General features: G+C 39.7%; 1 protein-coding gene across 1 annotated transcript in view; it reads right to left on the reverse strand.

The window, feature by feature from the left end:
- Nucleotides 1-23,123, reverse strand: part of ADAMTS9 (ADAM metallopeptidase with thrombospondin type 1 motif 9) — a 179,780-nt gene that overhangs the window by 105,319 nt on the left and 51,338 nt on the right. The window contains exons 13-18 of the mRNA XM_056129367.1: nucleotides 15,415-15,596; nucleotides 15,192-15,328; nucleotides 12,784-12,901; nucleotides 12,448-12,543; nucleotides 1,128-1,294; nucleotides 903-1,032 (exon numbers count right to left, since the gene is read on the reverse strand). Of these exons, the coding sequence (XP_055985342.1) occupies nucleotides 903-1,032; nucleotides 1,128-1,294; nucleotides 12,448-12,543; nucleotides 12,784-12,901; nucleotides 15,192-15,328; nucleotides 15,415-15,596 (830 nt within the window). The remainder of the gene's footprint in view (nucleotides 1-902; nucleotides 1,033-1,127; nucleotides 1,295-12,447; nucleotides 12,544-12,783; nucleotides 12,902-15,191; nucleotides 15,329-15,414; nucleotides 15,597-23,123) is intronic.

Genomic DNA, 23,123 nt, shown 5'->3' on the forward strand with positions numbered 1-23,123 from the left:
CAAAAGCAATTTGTATACTTTTAATTTGGACAAAAGGTAGCAAAAGAAAAAAAGAACAATGATAGGATCATGAAATCTGTCTTTGGAAAAAAATCAGTGTGGCAGGGCTGATTTTTCTTGGCTTCATATGAATGGAAACTTCCAGCATGAGGCAACCTACTATACTCTGAATCCCTTAAAAATCTCCAATGGGGGCGGGATGCGGAGATAATACAGAAGGTAAGGCTCTTGCCTTGTACAAGACCAGTACCACATATGATTCCTGAGTATCAGCAGAAGTACTCTGTAAGCACAGGGCCAGGAATAAGCCCTGAGTACGGCCCAAAACAAATAAAAAAGCTTGATTTTGTGGCCCTAAGTGACCAGAGAGATAATAGCGCAGAGAATGTATATGAACATAAAAGGTTTATAATCGCATGCATTTGGTTGCTTTATTTAAAAAAAGTTATAAACACCCCTTTTAAAAATATAAAATATAAATCACAGTGAAATACATGCAAAATTTCACTTATATGTTGAATCTAAAACAAAACAAATGAACAAAAAACAAACTCACAGATACAGAGAATATTATGAAGAGGAGGGGGGCATGAGCAGGTGACAGGTACAAACTTCTAGTTCCAAGTCCTGGTAATCTAAGATACTATTATTAAACAGCATTAATCAATATATTGAAAGTTGCTAATAAAGTAGATCTTAAGAGTTCTTGTCATAAGAGAAAAAATACTACAACTGGGAGTTGATACATTAACCGAATTTATGTTGGTGATCTATAATAGAAAAGCATCAAAACAAACACCTCAACTTACACAATGCGTCAATTATATGTGGCTAAAACTCCACATATAATGAAAGCAAATCACCCAAAAGAACATTGCAAAAACCAGTGTGAACACAGATACCTTGACAGAGTTTGCTGCATGCTTGCCATGGTCCATGACTGTTCCAGTAAAATTGTTGGGGTTTGTCTTCAATTGGAACATTGAAAGAATAGCGCACGTCAGGATTGTATAACTTTCCCACTGACAACACCTAGGTAATATAGACAAAACAGAGAGGATGTTCAGCGGCTTGATGATTCCAAGTAAAAGAAAAAAAATATGGTGGACTCATCGCCAAGTTTTTACCTGGAGCAGAAGTTCTTCTTCAAGGCGATCGGTGGAGTTAATTCTTTCTACTACATTGTCAGAGCCACTATATTCTATCACAGTATTCCCAAAACGAATTTCCCTTTTGGACATTGTGACAACAAAATCTCCATTGAGCAAGAATTCACCACTACTGGTTGATAAAGCTGTAGATAAGCAAAGAGGATTTGTGATCCGTTGCTAATAACTTACTGCTGGACATATGAAACGACAACTTGAAAGGCAGAGAGAATGCAAAGGACACAAAAAACAGGTATAGGCTCAAATCTTTTTTTTTTAAACCACTTGCAGGCTATGTGCCCTTATCACCTACCATCTCTCATGTCTTATTTCTCTATCTCTAAATTGGAGATTATAAAGTAACTGTTCTTTAACGTATCTTGGAAAAGTGATATATACTAAGGCCCTAATGAGTCAGCGTTTGTTAGACATGCCCCAAAGTTACAAGATTACAGGTGGAAAGAAAGGTGTTATATTTAGAAACATATACTAAAGAGATGAACTAATTCTCACACACATCTTACATTGTATACTACAGTTGGGTTCACAGAATATTAGTTTTCTATGACAAATGTTGAAATCTAAAAATTGTGGTACATCGATGTTAAAATGTGCTTTTTCAGTAAGGGTCTCTGAAGTGGACAGCCTCCAGTAAGGCTGCAAGGTCCTACCCCCAGGTCTTCTCACTCTGTCTCATCTCTTTCCCCTCTGTCATATGATATATAAAAGTGAGTATTAACTAAAATAGTGCAGAAATGACAATGTGATTTCCAAGGTCAGGTGGAAGGGACTGTGCTTCAGCTTTTCTCCTTGAATCTCCCTGACTTTGAGGGAAGCTTCCATGTTGTAAGGTAGCTCAAGTAGCACCACTGAGAGGCCAGCCACAAAGAGTAGTGATGAATGAAACCTTTGGCTGCCAGCATCTGAGTGAGGCATCTGGAAAGGCAATCCACCAGCCCCAGTCAAGCTTTCAGTAGTACACACAGTCTAAACTGCCACCTTATGAGGGTCTTCAAGCCTGAAACACCCCCAATTGTGTTGCTCCCAAGTTCCTGATATATAAAATGATAAAGATAGTACATATATGCTGTTTTCGTTTACTGTTAAGTGATACAATTTGTTGGTACATAGTAAACAATGACTAATATATCTAGCAAGACCTTTCCTTTCACTTTGTTTGGGGGTATGTGTTCTACCACTTGAGTCATACTGCAGGTCCCAGATCAGTCATCTGCAACCCTATCTCACAGTCAGTATAGATATCTTGCTTCCCATTTTTAGCACCTGAACTTTTCTCCATAGCTTTCTATTTATATATTCTTCCCCTAAATAAGAATATTAACTCCATAAGGGCAGACATTTGGGAGTTTTTTTTAACTTGGTACTATTATACTATGGCTTCTACGAAAGCACGTGGAAGATGCTCAATAATTATTCTTCCTGAAAGAATGAATGAATCTACTGCTGCTCTTGCAAAAGATGAAAAAAAAATGGTGCAGCTAAAAAGTAATGCTGAGCTACGTGATTCAAGTGTTCACTATCAGCCAAATGATAATGTGACCGAGTTAGAGACGTGGAAATTTCATAAAGGGAAAGAAAACAAATAAGAAAGATAAGATGTGATTGTTTCAGGAGGAATCAGTTATCAGAACGCCAAAGAGACTAACGGAGCAGTGAACAAATACTCAGAAAGTTTTCATGAAAATAAACCTTTTTTTTATATTATTACTTTAAAATTCACGTTCAAATGAAAAATGTATGCTCCACTATCAGGTGATCTATCTAGAACACTCAGTGAGATATTTATCATCAATTTTAATCTGCAGTCCCCAAATCTAGGCATGACTGACATTAAGCTATAATTTTGTCAAATGTAACAGGATAAATTTATACTCATACTTTTAATTTCTCAAGATTAAAAATACCAATTGTTGGGGCTGAGAGATAGAACAGTGGGGGAGTATGCTTGCCTTGAACTCAGAAAACCTGGGTTTAATCCCCACATTTTACAGGGTCCCAGAGCACTGCCAGGAGTAATTTCTCAGTGCAGAGCCAGGAGTAAACGCTGAGATTGCTGGATGTGGCCCAAAACAAAACAAAACAAAACAAAAATACCAGTTGTCTCTACCTCACTTGGTGCTAATTCTAAAATTTTGTTTGAAATCCTACTCTGTTTTGCCCAGTGCCAGTATAAAATTTTATTCTTATTTTTAAAAACTATTTTCTTTTGTCCTGTACCATTGATTTCTAAACGATGACTCTTTTTGACTTTAGGGCACATCACTGAACAAGAACTCAATAATTCAGACCTATTAAGTCTTGAGCCTTGAATAACATTCTAGGAAAAGCCTCCCTTATATATGTTTAGTTGCAAACAATTTGTAAATGATAAGACCCTGAAATGTGTAGCTCATGTGTGTGTGTGTATATATGTATATATATACACACACACATATATATATATATTCAGGTGAGTAAAAGGAACAGGAAAACTTCACTCAGAAAGAGCAAATAGGTTTCATTCTAGGCACAAATGTTAACCAACTAGTATTAGCTGCTCAGGAAATGATGAAAAATAGAACTCACTGGCAACAGAATGTCTCACTATTTAAATGCATCTGTCTTGGCTGTGGAATGGGGACAAGCAAATATGGCTCATGTATTTGCTCCATCCATCCTGCCTTTCACTGATGTAAGCGATTCACTGTCTTTTCACCATCAGGGCTAGAAACAACAAGTTTGTAGAATAGACTGAGAATTAGGTATAACCTTATGTAGAAATTAATGAAAACTGTGCTGAATCCCTGAATGTCTTTTGTGGCTTAGCAGCTACAGTCCTGGTTTCCCTGCTCATGAGAATCTTACAGAGTTCACATTTTGGACACCATATTGATGCAACAACTATGCTTTCTGAATCAGAAATTAATTCTATTGATTTTTGCCCTGGATCCCACACTCAGTTACCAGAATTCCCATCAATTTGGTCCCAAAAGAAGAATAAGATAAATTCGTTTGAAATTGTAAGAAAGAACACGGGGGCAAAGGATCACAGCTTTTGAAAGATAACAAACTTCTTAGCTCAAAATACTTTGAGACCCATCTATGTACAGAATTTTATTGAAACTCCTCAACACAAATGCCTTATACCTTATCAATCTTATTCTGACTGCCCTTTCAGCCTCATCATTCACCTCACCAATATACTTTGCTTTGCAGTTTCTCCTTCAGACCAGACACATATTTTTCTACAGGAAACATTTAAGAGAATCTGTTCAGTAAGAATTTCAACTCTTACCACTTTCTTTTTATTTGATGTTCAATTATTTAACGTATGTCTCAGTTTCTTCTATATAATGGGCTCTGTGAACATTATGGAAGCTAGTAAACAGAATGTCTTTATTTGCATTGTCTCTTATTATAGAGGTGTAATTTATATGTAATTATTATAAGACATCCCCAAGATCCAGTGACTTCCAACCATTGAGGTCTCTCTCCAGAGCCTGTTCACCATGACATTTTTCCAAGAAGGAAGCCAAGGAATGTTTGTTGAGTGAGTGAAGGAATTCCTGTACTCCTATTCTTCTCTTTTTGTACTTATAGGAGCCATCTATGTGTTGTGACAAAGTCTTTTTAACTTTTAAATGATAAACAGGGATCTGAGTAAAGCAATATTTAAAGATGCTCTTTTGAGCAGGAGAAATAATAGCACAGCAGGTAGGGTATTTGCCTTGCACGTGGCCAACCCAGGTTCGAATCCCAGTATTCCAGATGATCCCCTGAGCACCGCCAGGATAATTCCTAAGCGCAGAGCCTGGAGTAACCCCTGTGCAGCGCTGGGTGTAACCCCCCCCAAAAAATTAAAAAATAAAATAAAAATGCTTTTTCATAAGCTCAAGAAAGATCCCAGCCCATAGTAGGTGTCTCACCAATAGTGCCAAAAGAACAAGTGAAAGATTAAACTCCATACCCACACAAGGAGAATAGATGCTTCCAGTTAAAAGGTTGTTTTCCATTACTATGAACCTCTGCCGACCTCAACTCCACAGTAGCTGCTGTGGAGTAAGACCCCCTGGCCCTGCAGGTGCAGAAGTCTCACTGGGTCACTAACTAAAGACCATGCTATTTCTGTGGCACCTCAGGCATCCTGGGGCCACCTCCTAATGTGGGTCACTTACATGGTGATGGCAGGATGTGCTGCCAACACAATCTCCCAGTCCTTTCAAGTAAAGTCACATGCTCACTCCCCAGCTGATGCTTCACTAAGTGGGGAAAATGAGATGTCACAAGGCCAGTTGTGGAAATTAAGTGATAATCCAATTTTGTTTGTATTCAAAGAGCAATACTCCATGCTAGGTTCATTCAAGTTTCTTGCCAATGGCTCCAGGCTTCCTCCCCTGCTTATAATGACTCAGATCATTTCACCCTTCACTGCCTGCTTCTTGTCCCAGCAGACAGGGAACAGGGAGTGAGAGAGGTGTCCACAGTGAAATGAAGTTCCTGCCTTATCTTGAATGGAATCGATGCCCGTCTTCGCATCACTACAATTAATCTAAGGCTAAGTATTCTAGAGTGAAATAAGTATCACTGAAGTGGTCCCTCTTCCTCCACGAGAAATATGAACATGGTGGTTTGGGGTGCATCCTGGCTTCAACCCAATAAGGAGGAGGGGAGTGTATGTGAAGGGACCCCCTTTGATGGGGAGTCTTTCTGCTTCAGTACCTTATGAAACAAATAGTTTCCTGGAAAAAAAAGTCTTCTGCCCAACCTCCCACTAATGCGATTAGAGGAGCTAATTTCCTGGGTTGGTTTCTCCCCCATTTCACCCATCAGAGCTGGGTTGCTCACAGGCCCTCCCTCCTGGAAATTGCGCTCTCACCAAAACATGAAGAAAGACCTGGATTGAACGCCCTTCAAAAGAAAAGCGGGGGTGGGGATAGGTTGAAGATTGCTCAGCCAAGAAACAGCTGTGACCAGACTCTCTCAAGGCTACTCTAAAAACCGTCCCACAGCATTTGTTACACCTTCCCTCTCGCCAAGAGTAAACATCTGCCCAAACAAGAGTTGATGATTTTGTATTCTTCCTAACTTGTTAAGAAGTCACTGTATAAACTGAAGGCTCTGATTTACGATCTGTACTTGCCCAGTTTTCATTGCATCCAGAGAAATTTTCTTTGCCCACAGAGGACTTTACCATACATAATATTCTATTTTTTTTAACATTGATTTCTTTTTTTTTCTTTTTTCTTTTTTTATTAGTGAAAAACCACGAGGTACAGTTATAGGCTTACATTCTATTTAAGAGTAAAGTGTGCTTCAGATTGCTGTCCCATGACAAACTTTCATTTTGTTTTTGTTATGCTTCGTTTCGGTTTTGAGGCCACACCTGGCATTGCTCAAGGCTTATGCCTGGCTCTGTAATCAGGGTTCACTCCTGGTGGGTCTCAGGGGACCACATATGGTGCGGGGATCAAACCCAGGTCAGCCATGTGCAAGGCATGTGCCCTACCAACTGTACTATCTCTCCACACCCAGCATTCATTTGGATTCAATTCTTTACAAGGAGATTAAGACACCTCCAGTGAGTAATAAAAGGTTATCAGTAGTCACTCCTAAATTCAAATGCCTGACCTGTATAGGTTATATTGAATTGAATTGAACTGAGGTCACTACTTGGAAGGTTACTTTTCCAAGAAGGAGAAGAATAGGAAGACTCCTCCCCATTTGAGGAGAAAAAAGGAGCAAGTCAATATGACTTTTGGCTCTTGGGAAATTAATTTATAAAAGAGGGTGCATGCAAGGCTGCTGGATTTAATTAGGCAGCAGCATGGTTTCAGCAGTCATATGCTCAAATTTATAATGAGTGCACAAAAGAGAACGCTTGACCCATTTCATACAATGATGGAATGAGAATTATAGGATTCCTAAAGAAAAAAAATTGAAGAGGGTCCTCATGAACTTTTTTAATAGTCATATAAAGTCACCACTCATTTATATGTTTAGGGTGGGGAAAAGCTAAAACAGCCATTGAGTAATTGGTTCCATGAGACAACTTTATGGTCTTTAAAAAACAAAAAGATGGTTCTGTAAATTTTCATGGTAATACCACTCCCATTAGGCACATAGTCAGGGCTTGTTTAAGACAGCAATGGCTGTTCAACAATTCAGCAACCATTTACTTAGATGTATCACGGGTAGGCTTTATTTCAAGAGCACGGTATAGTAATACAGTCCTTGTTTTTGTTGTTTGGGCCATGGCCAGCAACACTCAGGGCTTATTCCTGGATCTGAACTCAGGGATCACTACTGAAAGGGTTCAAGTGACCATATGAGGTGACAGGGATTGAACTCAGGTTGACCACATGCAAGTCAGTCAGTATAGGCTCTGTACTATCCCTTCAGCCCTGAGAAACAGTCATTATCTTGAATTTTGGTTCTCAAATGATGCCAACTCCATCCTTCCATTGCTCCTGCCACTTTGGAGAACCTGAATGTCTGTCTTACACACAGTACATTCAGTGCATAAACATATCATGACTCCACCTTTATAAAAGATCTCTGACGACTCTACTATAAATAATTCTGCTGGAGCGATAGCACAGCGGATAAGGCATTTGCCTTGCATGCAGCCGACCCAGGTTCGATTCCTTCTCCCCTCTCAGCTAGCTACTGAGAGTACCCCACCCGCACGGCAGAGCCTGGCAAGCTCTCCGTGGCGTATTCGATATGCCAAAAGCAGTAACAACAAGTCTCACAATGGAGACATTACTGGTGCCCGCTCGAGCAAACTGATGAACAACAAGAGGACAGTGCTACAATGCTACAATAAACATCTTTGGAAAAAAATTGAAAAGATGCTTTGAATTTCACCACAAACGATCACTTCTGCTGCTTGGGGCCAAGCCACTGCCACCACCCTCTCTCTTAGATGACTGTAATAACTTCCTTACCAGTCTTTCTGCTTCTATCCTGTTCTTTTCCTTCTATCCTATATCTTAACCGTATTATCTTATATTTCTTTATCCTATATTCTCTTGTCCTTCACCAACTACAAAACCAAGATGACTGCCCTCCGACATCATGATGGATCTATCACATCTTCCAGAAGGGCAATGGAGAAGATTATTCATGACTTCTACTCAGATCTCTTTAATAGCCGCGTCCACTTGGCCACATACCACATACCACATGATGGATATGTCGTTCCCAATGTTCTCCCTTCCGAAATCCAACATGCCATCTCGTCGGTAAAGAAACAAAGAGCACCTGGCCCAGACAAGATCAGACCTGAACACCTGAAGAACTTACCATCAGTACTCATCAATACATTGGCTCGACTCTTCACACGCTACCTGTCTGAATGCAAGGTTCCATCCCAATGGAAAACCAGCAGGACTGTACTACTATACAAGAAAGGAGACATCCACGACATTGGCAACTATCGCCCAATCTGCCTATTGTCTGTCATCTACAAACTATTCACTCGAGTCATCCTGAATAGGATTAGCAGAACACTAGATGAAGGACAACCATGTGAACAAGCTGGATTCCGAAAAGGATTCAGTACCATCGACCATATTCACACAATAACCAAACTCATTGAGGTATCTCGGGAGTTCAAGATGCCGCTCTGTCTAACGTTCATTGATTTAAAGAAGGCCTTTGATTCTGTTGAGATGGAAGCGGTCATGGAAGCCCTAGCCAATCAGGGCGTACAAACTCAATACATCAGGATCCTTCGTGAGCTCTATTGCGGATTCACTACCAAGATCTCACAATTCTACAAAGAAGTAATCATCCATATCAAGAGAGGGGTTCGGCAGGGTGATACCATTTCGCCAAAACTCTTCAGTGCCACCCTCGAGAACATCATGCGACGACTGGAATGGGAAAACATGGGAGTGAAGATAGATGGTCGGCAACTACACCACCTCCGCTTTGCTGATGACATCGTTCTAATAACACCAAACATCAGCCAAGCGGCACAAATGCTGAACAACTTTGACCGTGAATGTGGAAAGGTCGGACTACAGCTGAATCTTACGAAGACAATGTTTATGAGAAACAGCCTTGTTCCTGACGCTCCATTCGCTCTCAATGGAACCACCATCTCCGAATGCAACAGTTATATATACTTAGGTCGAGAAATCAACATGATGAATGACCTGACACCTGAGTTGCGCAGGAGGAAGAGAGCGGCTTGGAATGCCTTCAAGAGCATTGAAGAAATAACTAAAAGAACAAAGAACCTCCAGCTACGAGCACATCTCTTTGATTCCACTATTCTTCCTGCATTAACTTATGCCTCAGAGACCTGGACCCTACGAAAACAGGATGAGAACGCTATTCGGGTCTCTCAAAGAGGAATCGAAAGAACTATGCTTGGAATATCACGATTCACTCAAATGAGAGATAGAATCTGGAGTTCTGATCTTCGTCAACGCTCAAGAATCAGGGACGCTGTCTCATTTGCCAAGACATCAAAAATCAGATGGGCTGGACACGTAATGAGGTTTACAGACAACCGCTGGACTAGAGCCATTACCGATTGGATTCCACGGGACATCAAAAGATCACGTGGACGCCCACCTATAAGATGGTCAGACTTCTTCGTCAAGACCCTAAATGATCGGTTTGAGGCTCTGCATGCTCCTAGAACTAACAGATACCATTGGGCTACGCTAGCACGCAACCAGGATGAATGGAGACGTTACTGGCACCCACTCGAATAAATCGATGAATAACGGGGATTAAGTGATTAAGTGATAAGTGATATTCTCCTGTATAATAGCTAGAACTCTCCCTTGAAAACATTAATGTTACTGTTTGATTATTCCTTGATTAGAACCTTCTACTAGCTTTCCACGTCTCTGATAGTACAAGCCACTTCGTTGGTTATATGGTCTTATATGTTTTAGTCTGATGCTGTTGAACTCCTTGAGGACTCTCCTCCATGAATTAGAAGCTCCAATCAAAGTGGTCCCCTGCTATTCTTGGAACAGTATAGACATACTCCCATTTCAATGATTTCACCCCAACCCCCAAGCCCCCCGCACACACACATACTACCTGTCCCCTCTAAATGGACCTCTTGCCAGAAAGTCTTTTATCTTCATTTCAGTTCATATATTTCAATATCACTGCTCCCACATCATCTTTGGTATCCCAATTTCCCTTACGGTGCTTTATATTCTAACTTTATATTCTAACATAGTTATTATAATAACTATGAGACTATAGTAGCCCTGATGAGAGACAGCGCATAAATACATAAAGTAACAAGATAGGACATTCTTAGAATGACATAAGAAATATATTATCACTACAGGAGTTTTGGAATAATCAGGCAATAACGAATTAGTCAACAGACTGCCTGTAGTCTGCTATTAGAATCTTGTCACCTTCTAATCTTAACTCATGTTTTTGCTTTTGGTCTACTTCCAGCAAACCGTTTAAAGAGTGATATATATATATCTGTATATATATATACACACACACACACATATATATATATATATATATACATATGCACACCTATGTTCTTTTTCTCTCATTCTGCCTAGAGCAGTGTCAGCCACATCTTAAATAACTGAATAAACGAATGATGCTGAACTTTAGAAAATACTTCAAAAATGGATCATACATAAACATACTTGGTTAGCATGCTTGACTAGATGACCATCTATGAAGAATTTCATGCAGGAACTCTAAATATAGATGAAGGCCCCAAATTTATTTTAAAAATACTCATTAACTAGTTGAGTATGTTTAGATACTTAGCTCTAAATAGGTTGTATTCTGATGGACAGAATTTTGGCCTTGGCATGACAATATAGTACATTCATTTCTTTAAGAAATTAATGCACCAGCAAGACTGTCTTGATTAATTCTTCATATAAGTACAAGCTGTACAATTTACTATGGTTAGAAAGGGGTTAGTTATGTAAAATAGTCAATTGGATCCTTTTAAATCTTTCTACCATGGGACCTTCTTTTAGTAAAATATGACTGAACAGTGTCAGGAAGATAGTTCAATAGAAAATTTCCCTTGCATATATGACGGCTTGGTTTTGATCCTTGGTACCACAAGAATAAATTATTGAATAAATTTCATAATCACTTAAGATAGTATCTAAAATGGTAAGTAGAATTGTAACTTAATTAAGGAAACTTGAAAACTAGAAAACTGCTGTTATATTGTGATATAAATAAAATGAATAGGGATAAGTCTACTATGAGACTATAGTAGCCATGATGAGAGACAGAGCATAAATACATAAAGTAACAAGATAGGACATTCTTAGAATGACATAAGAAAAATATTATCACTACCGGATTTTTGGAATAATCAGGCAATAATGAATTAGTCAACAGACTGCCTGTAGTCTGCTATTAGAATCAATAACAAAAAAGTCAGGTAAAGGGCCTATCTAATAGAACAGCAGGTTGGTTGCTTACTCTCTATGCAGCCAGTCTACTTTTGATCTGTGGCACCACATATGGTCCCCAGAGCCCTGCCAGGAATTATCCCTGAGTCAGGAGTAACCCCAACCACTATTGGATATGACCCCAAAGCCAAAAATAAGTAAGAAAGACTTTAAAATAATAAAGAAAATTTAAATCAGGTAAAAATTTAAGGAAACATTTGTAAGGCAGTTACCCACAGAATAGTTTTCACAACAATAACTGTAGCCAGAGTGATAGTATAGCATGAATAGTATAGCAGTGATAATATAGCAGTGATAATATAGATAATACAGCCTTGCACGTGGCTGACCCAGGTTTGATCCTTAGCACCACATATGGTCCTCTGAACTGACCAGGAGTGCTGCCTGAGCAGAGAGCTAGGACTATGCCTTGATCACTGTCTGGTGTGACCCAGAAACCAAAACCAAACCAGCAAAAAAAAAAACAAAACAAAACAAAATATGACTGAAGGTGATAATGAACAGCTTTATAACCGTGTATCTCAAGATGATCATATATATTTATATGTATATGTATATGACTACCCAGAACAATGATTCTATGGTAAACTTAATAAAGCAAGTGTTTTTTTAATTTTTCTTGAGGCACTCTTATTATCTATGATCCAGGGTAAATCTCTTGAGGTTGACTGGTGTAACTCTTAACCCAATATTTTGAAAGTGTCTAAGAAGTACAATAATAATTTTAAGATTAAACTAATTTGTGAAAATAATAAAAGACCCCTCAATAATCTTGATGTACAACAGGGGTCAAGGAAGTAATATATTCCAAATGCTCCAGAATTCCTACAAATGGCACAGGCCTTCGGGCTTACCTAGGTAGTTATCATCCTCTGATTTCCCTGAGAAACTGTGCTGCTGCACATCAATACTGGTGGCACCAGCTGGAATTCTAACCACAGTGTTGTAACCTAAAAAGAATCGAGCAGAAATTCAGTATTCCACAGAGGAGTTCATTTTAACCAAGCATGGAAAAGGTGGACAACAAAGAAACATAATTCTTATTACTGGGTGCTTACAGATGGGCAATGTACCTTATCAAGTCTGAATTTATGCTTGACATGAATACTTTCACATATATAATGTGGACAACAATTTTTTTTAGACTTAGACCATTTTCCTTCTCACAGTTCTTAGGAACAGATTCTTACCATAATGTACTGTATTAAATGTTCCTGCCACTGTTTTGCATGAAGAATTATCGCCACCACAAACCCCACATTTATCTTTCCGGGCTTTTGAGTTTAAAACATGGTCGCATCCAGCTTGCTTTTAAAAAGAAAACATTTGAAAGAAAAGGTAAGTATTGGAAAGTTTAGAAAATGGCAAAGTCATGTATTTCATTGAATGATATACATTCAAAATGACACAAAAGTTGACATCTGCAATTGTTTGTTCATTGCAGCACTCTTTACAATAGCCAGAATCTGGAAAAAACCTGAGTGCCCGAGAACAGATGACTGGTTAAAGAAACTTTGGTACATTTACACAATGGAGTACTATGTAGCTGTTAGAAAAGATGAAGTTATGAAATTTACATACAAGTGGTACTACATGGAAAGTATCATGTTAAGTGAAATGAGTCAGAAAGAGCAGGATAGACATAGAAAGATTGTATTCATCTGGGGAACATAAAGCAACAAAATGGGAGACTAACACCCAGGAATGGCTCAGATTAGTACCAGGAATTTTGCTCCATGACTTGAAGGCCAGCCACACGTTCTAGGTGAGAAGGAAGCTCAGATAGAGAAGAGAGCACCAAATAAAGGGTGTTGTGAAGACCCTCCCAGGGTGGGAGAGTCATGCTGAAAGTAGACTATAGACCAAACATGACTGCCACTCAATGCCTCTTTTGCAAACCACAGCACCCAAAAGGACAAAGAAAACAAAAAGGGAATGCCCTGCCACAGAGGCAGGGTAAGATGGAAGGGATGGGGGTTGGGAGGGATACTGGGATCAGTGGTGGTGGAAAATGGGCACTGGTGGAGGGATGGGTACTTGATCATTGTATAACTGAAACCCAAGCACAAAAATTTATAAGTCTATAAGTGTACTTCATGGTGTTTCACTAATAAAAAAAAATGATAAAAAAAAATAAATAAAAAAAAATAAACCATTACACACACACAAAAAAAAAATGACACAAAAGTTAAGTCTCGCAAAACCTGCAAGGATTGAGAACTCAGATTGTCGTCTTGCTAGGGAGAATGTGGTTCAAGGTTTGGCAGCCATGGTTGTCCTCAATGATGGCAGAGATGTAGAAACTCAGGGCCTACATCTCATCTATGGAATTATATCAACTTCTCTTACATATTACAGGATCTTTAGGAACTTGGTCTCCATATTCCAGTTTAAGAAGCTAGTGTACAAATATGTGGAGTGAAAAAAATCACTCTAAGAAGGAAAAAAAAAAAGAAAGAATGGTGAGGACTGCATATAAGTTTTCAATGACTATGTCCTCATTTTAAGGAAACCACCCCAATTCACTCCAGAAAACTGCTGTCATGTAGAAATCTGGGTGCAATGTTGACATTTCACAAACTTTTAAGGGAAACTGGAAAAATGATTTTATGTGCAATCCTGTATATTCAAATATCAGTCATGAATAGAAGAGACATAGCATGGCTGCAGTGGGAAGCCACTGACAGCAGCTGGTCTGAATTTCCTCCCAGAACATGCAAAGCAGCAGTATCAACTGAGGTCTGTGAATCATGCCATGCCGGCAATGGCCCAAAAGATGAGAACAGATTCTTGTCCATCTTGTTCCTTGGTCTGAACTAGTCTTTGAGGAGACACACACGTGTGCCAAGAAAATGACCAAAAAGGAATGTAGCAATGATCTCGTAAGTGGGGAAAGCCCTTAGGGACTCATGCTCACATCCTTCTGACTATGAGCCCAATTATGCTATGGAATAGAGGCAAGACACACATATGCTACTCCAGAATGTGGCTGTGCTATGAATGATTTCTCACTAGTGGACTGTGAAATGGTGTCGACCCACCAAAGAAATCACCAGTTTGATGCTTTACTGTTTGCTAGACGTTTCTACACTTCCAGAAACAATCAAAGGTTTATCTCACGCAGATGCCATCACGTGTGACATCACAAAGAGAAACCTGAATGTGACCACATGTCCCCATGACAACTTTCTGCACAAGGGTATGCATTCTGGAACCACTTGCCATCAGGGATCATCTGCACTTACCCTTAGGCAGAAAGGTTATATTACAGTGTATGTACACATTATTAAAATAATTTTGTAAGAGAAGATTTCTTGCAGAATCCCCACAGCCCCACCAAATCACTCACACACACACACACACACACACACACACACACACACATGCATGGAAAATGTCAAGAAAAGTCTAGGGAAGTGGCTCTCAAGTTTTGGCACACACTAGCATCACCTGACGCTGATCTGGAGACCACAGTCTTAAGAACCACTGCCCTGGAAACAGTGCACAGATATTAGCAGCCACTTTTCTCTCAAGGAAACCACAAACCACAGCTTGGCAGCAATACAACATGATGAAGAGAACACTCTCTGGCACGTACCCGGCAAAGGCCTTGGACACAGATATCATTTGTGTCTTGGCCGCACGGAGTTCCATCTATCACTCTGTCTCGTAGCTGGTAGTAGGCTGTACTCCCTGCTACCCTGCAGAACAATTTGCATCGGTCCTTGATCAGAACTAGAGAAGAGAAATGTGGTATAAGGTGACTTTCGGGTCTGGATCCCCTGCCAGACTGCCACAGGCTCTCCCCCAGATGTACTTACTTCCACTGTACTTTGGGACCCAACGCACATTTGGTTGCAGGCCATTGATGTTAAAATGCTTCCCATCAAAGTGAGCGCACTGTTCCTCTCGGAAGTCTCGCTTCTGCTTGGGACACGGTTCTATGTTGCAAGACTTAAATTTCATCCTACGTCCTACACAGTACTTTCCACCATTTTTTGGCCTGAGAAAAGGAAAGAGAACACATGCTATATTATAAGATCTATTTCTCTTCAAAGCACTCTGCATATCATGTAGAAAGCAATTTTAACAATTTTAAGATAGGTGATGACAGGATGGCACAAGGGTTGTAGCCTGGACTGCATTCTGCCTTCCAACCCATTAACTATGTAACCAAGTCACTTTGCTTCTGCGAGCCTGGCTCACTGTAACTGTTAAATGGGAAGTCAACAGTTGATATGGTTGTTTTCAAGATAAAATGAAAGGAACATGTAAATTAAATATAAATATAAAGCCTGGAATTGACATGGACATTGTCTGTGACTCTGCCCCCCACATACACACCTTGTATATTCATTGAAGTTCTTGCATTTCAAAAATGTAGAAGGCAAAAGTATAGAGAAGCAGTTGGAATTCTTCCTGTCTTCCCTACTGTGCTCTTCCTGTGAAGACTATCCTAAAACTTGCTCCATTCCGCCTTTATTCCTTCCCTCCCTCCCTCCTGTCTCTCCTAACAACCATTGCTTTTGTTTTGTTTTATAAATAAAATGGAATAATGGGAATGAACCCATGTTCTGACTAACTTAACAGGAGAAGCAGGAGAGAGTATACTGATTTCATTAACTTGTGTGTGACAAAAGTATGGAATATGCCTTGCAAAGCATCACAGAGCAAATTTAATCTCAGCATGCAACCTCTACATGAATTTTCCAGATGTGACTGAGAGTAAATTATACAACACACTTCCCACAGTCAACAGCTTGCCAAATTTATCATGGCAATGGGAAGATCAGAGAATCCTAGGAAGTGGGACTCACCCACCTAAGGCTGTGGCTGAAGGAGCTTAAATTTCGCCACTCTTTAGTTCACCACTGAGATGGAACAGTTCCCACCTTTATTTCTTTAGGATAATTTAGAACATAAGGAGTATATTTGTTGTTGTTGATGCTGCTGCTGGGTTTTATGTGTGGTTTTGTTTTCTCTTGTTAGGCAAAGGTTTGAAGGGATGCAAACTACACCCACAGCCATCAAACACAGGAGTGGCTGATTAACCTAGGAAGTAAGACTCTGAAATCGGAGCTGGGTGCCAATCTTGGCTCATGTCTCACTGTGTGACCAGGTCAAAGTTCTCAGCTGCCCTGGGTTCTTATTCCCCCCTTTCTCTAACAGGAGCACACACATCCATGCTTGCAAATCTTCTACGCCAGTACCATAAATTGAATCTGACCCTATTCTGCAGTTACTTTGTTTTGAGGATCTAATGTTCATTGTGAGGCAGCACTCAACACACCTTACCCATCTGGGATGAGACTGCCTTGAACATGCTCCCAAGATCAAAGGTTTGTCAAGCATGTTAAGAGCTTGGGCTTTGCAGTTAGAAGCTGGGAAGCTGTGTGAGCTGCCTGGCTTCTCGGAGCTCTGTTCTGCATGTGTCAGAGATGACACTCTGTACCCAAAAATTCATGAAGCAAACTAGGATCTGAGCAAGGAGTTGTTAAATATTTACTATCTATCATGAAGAAGGTTACATGGATGGTTGCAAAATGGCCTGAAACCTAGCATTTGTGAATAGCCAGAATGTACTCAGTGAACTTACTCAATGCCTTACTAGGTGTGGTACTTTTATAAGGAGTCAGAGAAGTACTTAGTCTAAAAATACACTGCTAATAGAAGAGCAGAGAGAGTGCTGGGATTCAAGTCTCTCTGGTTTTTCCCTTTGTAAGGTTTTTTGCTATATTATCGAGGTGCTATGATCCAGAATCATCTTTTTTTTATTTTTTGTGCGTTTTGAAAATTTAGCCTTGGTTTCTGGGACACCAACCTATTCTTTTTGTAACCAAGCAGTCCAGTCTGATGCATAAAGCAAGACAGATTTCACATGAATAATATTATCAGGCCAATATACCCAAAAGTCTGGAAGCAAATGAGTTGCTGAGGAAGGAGTCTGGTAAATATTTACTATTTATCATGAAGCAGACTAATTTCAAACAGGTGAAACTTATTCGAAACTTCAAACTGTTTTCAAACTGAGAGATGAAATCTCAGTTTACGGAATCTTCTAAAATAGGACCAGAGAGATAGAGAGAGAGGGGCTTGTCTTGAATGTAGCTGACCCAAGTTTAATCTCGGGCATTCTGAGCATCACCAGAAGTGATGACCCCAGAACAGAGTCAGGAGTTAGGTTGGTTATCCCCTCCAATAAACACTGTGTACAGTGAAAAAAAATAATAATAAAAAAAATCTGACCTAACTAAAGTAGATGATGATTTATTTATTGCTTAGAAGTGACTTATATTTTTTCTAACTCAAAAAGAAAATTGATTTTTTTCTTTTGTTTTTAATACAAAAACCCTTCATTGACTTGAAATTTATCCTAGACAACAATCAATTCCTTGGGCTGCAAATAATTCATCCCCTTTAGACAGCGACAGTTTCCATCTTTACCTACCAGGACCAGTACCAACAAGGCAAGTGACGTTTGGGATTTATTTTCCTAAATGACAGTTTTAATAAACAACACACAGAAAACACTTCATAATAAAGTAATTTTTGTTTGCTTAAGAGTCACATCTGGCCGTGCTTGGATTCTTCTCCCAGCTCAGAGTGGGGGCAGTCACTGTTGAAGGAGCTGGGGGACTCTGCAGTATAGGGAGAGAACCAGGTCTCCTGAATGTAAAGCATGCCCCGGGCAAGGTGCGTTATCCTTCCAAGCTTATGAAGGGGCAAATTTCCTGAGAGTTGCAAATATGGACTTTGAAAATAAGGTTTGAATCCCAGAGCAGTCTCTTAACAGCAATGCAATTTTAGGCAAATTGCTTAATCTCTCTAAGGCTCTGTCTCCCTCTCTGTAAAATAAAGAAGATGGTGCTAATCTCTCCATCATGAAGATGACTAAAGGGAACTCAGTAGACTATATTTAAAGCATTTAAATGAGACCTGCCACATAGTCAGTGCATAGCTACTACATGGGTCTAAAAACTACAGCCCCAGGATCAAATCTTACCAATAGCCTACTTTTAAAAGGCCATGGAAGTAAGAGTAGATTTCGTACTTTAAAATATTTTTTAAGAACAAACAATTCAACACCTAAGACTTAGTGGAAATTTTAATTTCAGTATTCATAAATGAATCTGCATTGGAACAGAGTCATGCCCTGGACCTATTGTTTGTATGTTTTTCACTCTATCAGTGATGCTGAATAGTTGGGACAGAGAGCCCCTGTTCTCCGGTTTGAAAATATTGACTTTAGTGCCCTTCTAGAATAAAGCTAATTTCCTGCTGAGTTAGGCACTGTTCTAACTTTGCAAATCCTGTTGCTGACTGTGCACTACCCACTCCAAGGAAGGTAAGCATCCTTATTTCTGCACCTCTTATGAAACTGGGTTCAGGTTTGTTAGGTAATCTGGCAAGGTCACCAGCCAAGTATTGGAGCTGTGTGGCTGAGACATCCATTCACTCCCTGGCCAAAAGTGCCTGATCTTGACTCTCCCCCCATGTCATATGTTGAGACAGTTCTCTCTATGTGGAAACTCATTCTACGACTTTAATATAAAGGGAAGATTATATTTTATTCAGGAACAAAACATTTCTTTTCTGGAATGTATGAGCTTTGTTATTTCTTAGCAATGTGGTTTCTTCTGATTTTCAAGTATTATGTCATAGGAAAAACTTTCACTAACTCAACTCACCTGAATGGAAAAAACTCACTTTGCAAAAAAAAAAATTTAGTTTGAGAAGAGCATTTCTTCTAGAAAGATAGCACAGTGGGTAGGGCGTTTGCCTTGCACAGAGCCAATCTGGGTTTGACTCCTCTGCCCTCTTGGAGAGCCCAGCAAGCTGCCAAGAGTATCCTGCCTGCATGGCAGAGCCTGGCAAGCTCCCTGTGTTGTATTCAATATGCCAAAAACAGTAACAACTAGTCTCACAATGGAGACGTTACTGGTGCCTGCTCGAGCAAATCCATGAACAATGGGAGGACAGTGCTACAGTGCTACAACAGGAAGTCCAGGAGGACAGTGTGTTTCCTATGCTTAGGTTTTAAGAAGGAGTCTAATGGTCAGTTGCAGGGATGCTGAAAGACTATTCAAAAACTAGATGGATAGGGCAGTGCATTCTTCTAGCAATTATTAATGATCCTTCCATCTATGTGATGAGTAGACATTTCATCCACAAGTAACCAGCTTTTTGTGGTGTAACTCAACCTCTAAAACATTTTTCTGCTATAATTCTGGAAGGTCAAATGAGACACTAGTTCTGTTAGATAAAAGATGTCTGGTCTCTATTAAGGTAAAAGGTAAAGGCCCTCCCGTTGATCGTCGATTTGCTCGAGCGGGCCCAGTAACGTCTCCATTGGAGACTTTGTTGTTACTGTGTCTGGCATATCGAATACTCTCGGTAGCTTGCCGGGCTCTCCGAGAGGGGCGGAGGAATCGAACTCGGGTCGGCCATGTTGGCCGCTTGTAAGGCGAACGCCCTACCCGCTGTGCTATCGCTCCAGCTGGTCTCTATTATGTAAGATTTTATGGCAATCTAGATAGTAAAAGTCTAATTTGGAACTCTCTAGTTCACAATCTTTTCCCCTTCAACTATAGGGATTTATTCTTTAAATTTCATCTGTCTCTTAATTTACAAAAAAAAAAAAAATAAAGGCACTGGAAGACAGAAATGTGTTACCTTTCTTACAGAGTTGGTGTGATTATTAGTTTTGATGAAGTGTGACTACTCAATAGACCATGTAGTTACAGTCACTAGTAGAAGCTCAGAGCCAAATTGGTACAAAATAACCAGTTCAAGGTTGAATGGCCTGATGATTTATCTTTAAGTGCCAACTCTTAGACTTACTTCAAGTTTTTTTTTCTGGGGTGGTTCTCCAATTTTAACACTTGACTCTTATTTAGTTGATTATGGATTGGTTGGCCATATACATGATTGTCCAATCAAAGACCATTTGAGAATGAAAAGAGCAGTGACTAAAAACTTCTCCATGACTAATTATACAAATTTTCTAACAAATCAGAAATTTTTTGCCTATAAGACAAGGGTCAAAATGGATTTTTAAAAGTAACGGAGCATTGAAAGACTAAAAAGATATTAGAGTCACATTTTCAATGACAGCAAATCTATAGCATTGTGTACCAGCTGACCATCAAAGGACAGGGTTTAACTGTTTGTTCATTGGGAGATCTCATATATGTAGTAAGATTCATGTTTTAGCTTTTATATTTTCAAGGAAAAAAATAAAATATGCCATAATGTGTCTGGATACGAAATAAAAACATACTTAAACCACTCTGAAAAAAAGTAACCTTGCGTCAATTAATGAAGACATACCTTGGATTCTAAATAGATTTCACATTACACTGGGAGGGTTACTCAGAGAAGTGGTAGACTGTCAATAAGGGAGGCAGGGGGAGCATTCCCTCAAACAGCCTTGAAAATCATGACAGCTACCACTTGTACATTCTACATAATGAGCCATCTGCTGTGTGAATTCCTACGAACAAGCTCCTAGAGTCCAGCTGAAACTCAGAACAGCCCTTCACTTTTTCTGCATCCCTTTCTCTAGCCTATGGGCTCCCCATTGTAACCTGCGTTTCCAGGGCCAGTCTCCTTCCTGCATTAACGGTGGTGGGGGGGGGGGGGGGCGGGCATCCCAAAGTGCAAATAACCCGGAGGAGTTTTAATGAAATGATGTCAGCGCTGACACTCAAGTAGGTGGGATGTATTATTTTAAAACCTCCCACAGCAAACAGTGAGGACAAGGACCTCTAATTGAAGTCTTTAATGAGCGGTTCCTAGCTTCTGAATGTGAGGCTCTCTGCTTCACTTTGAAGCTCAAGATCCCTCCCCGCTGAGAGCTTTACACTGGCTGATTTTCTTTGTCTGGCCCATTCCAATTATGGAGTGATTTATCTCTCTCTCCACTTTCCACATCACTTCTAGAATTGCTCGAAGACTTAAAAAAATAAATAAATAAAGACAAAACAGAACAAATGCTTCCTTTGAACAGGATATTCTTGAGTCAAAATTTTAAAGTACCTACTCTTTGCAATAGGTGTACACTCATGATACTAAGACTTATAACAATACAGTTCTGTATAGTCACCAAATATTAGTGAAGACTTAAAAATTTTTTCTGCTGGGGGCTGGAGCGATAGCACAGCGGGTAGGGCGTTTGCTTTGCACTCAGCCAACATGCCCGACACGGTTTCGATTCCCAGCATCCCATATGGTCCCCCGAGCACCGCCAGGAGCAATTCCTGAGTGCATGAGCCAGGAGTAACCCCTGAGCATCGCCGGGTGTGACCCAAAAAGCAAAAAAAAAAAAATTTTTCTGCTGGCTTAAAATGTTTTATCATGAATCTTCAATAATATTGAACAGCTAGGACATATGACTGATTTCTGAAAAGCAAGCTATGAAACTCTATTGTTTATTTATGTTATATAATACTCAGTGCATACAACACATACTGTATCTGTGATTCTATTTTTATAGGGACCACACCCAGCAATGCCTGAAGAATGGGGGTCACTTTCAGTAATCTTTACTATAATGATTCAGGTCTGACTCTTTTAGGCTAAGCTCATCTATGTCATACTTGGGATCAGTACAGCTAGAGGCCACAAAGCAACACAAAGGGGTGCTAGAGGTGAGGAGAACACATGTGGTCCTGGAGACTGACCCAAGGCTTCACGCATGCCGGGCATAGAGTCATATTTCCAGCCCTTATTATCTTTTTCAAAAGCCTGATATAATATATATCAAATAGTTTTCATTGATTATCTCTTGTGTATAATACATACATGATGACAGAATTTTTGTATGACATAGGCCTTGGCTAGAATTTTTTAAAAAATTATTTGCTCGAGCGGGCCCAGTAACGTCTCCATTGGAGACTTTGTTGTTACTGTGTCTGGCACAAGCTATATTCGTACTATTAAAAGAAATATAAAACACAGACTTTAGAGAAAATTGAATCTTTATGGTCATAGATGAATTGCTAGGTTGAGAACCCAGAAACTGTGCCCTAGCATTGTTTAGTTAATATGGAAACTAGTATTTGTTGTTACTGTTGATGCCGTTAATTGTGAGGTATACTCCTGGCCGTGCTTAGGGGAGGTTAGGGCCTCGCCTGTCCATGTGTAGGGAAACCTTGAGAAACTGAACCCAGTGCCTTGTCTCTCATGTGCTTTACAACTTGAGACAATTCCCATGTCCCACCAGAGACACATATCATATGAACATTATGTGGCTCAATGGTAAGAAAAATACTTTACATATGTGAGGCCCTGTTTCTATACCCAGCTCAGCAATCAGACAATGACTCAATCAGAAAACAATGAATTAATCAGTCAGAAAATGAAAGGGAAATGTAATTAACTGATCTTCATCTGTGATTTGTATTGCAGAGTATTTAGATTAGGGCTTGCACCCTAGCACAGTGACAATATTCACTATGTTCTCTCTGGTTTTCACCTTTCAGAGTTTTCTTATTAAAATAATGTGAACACTTAGTGAACACTAGCTCTT

The sequence above is a fragment of the Sorex fumeus genome, unplaced genomic scaffold, assembly GCF_029834395.1.
Source record: "Sorex fumeus unplaced genomic scaffold, SorFum_2.1 ptg000072l, whole genome shotgun sequence".
Lineage (NCBI taxonomy): Eukaryota > Metazoa > Chordata > Mammalia > Eulipotyphla > Soricidae > Sorex > Sorex fumeus.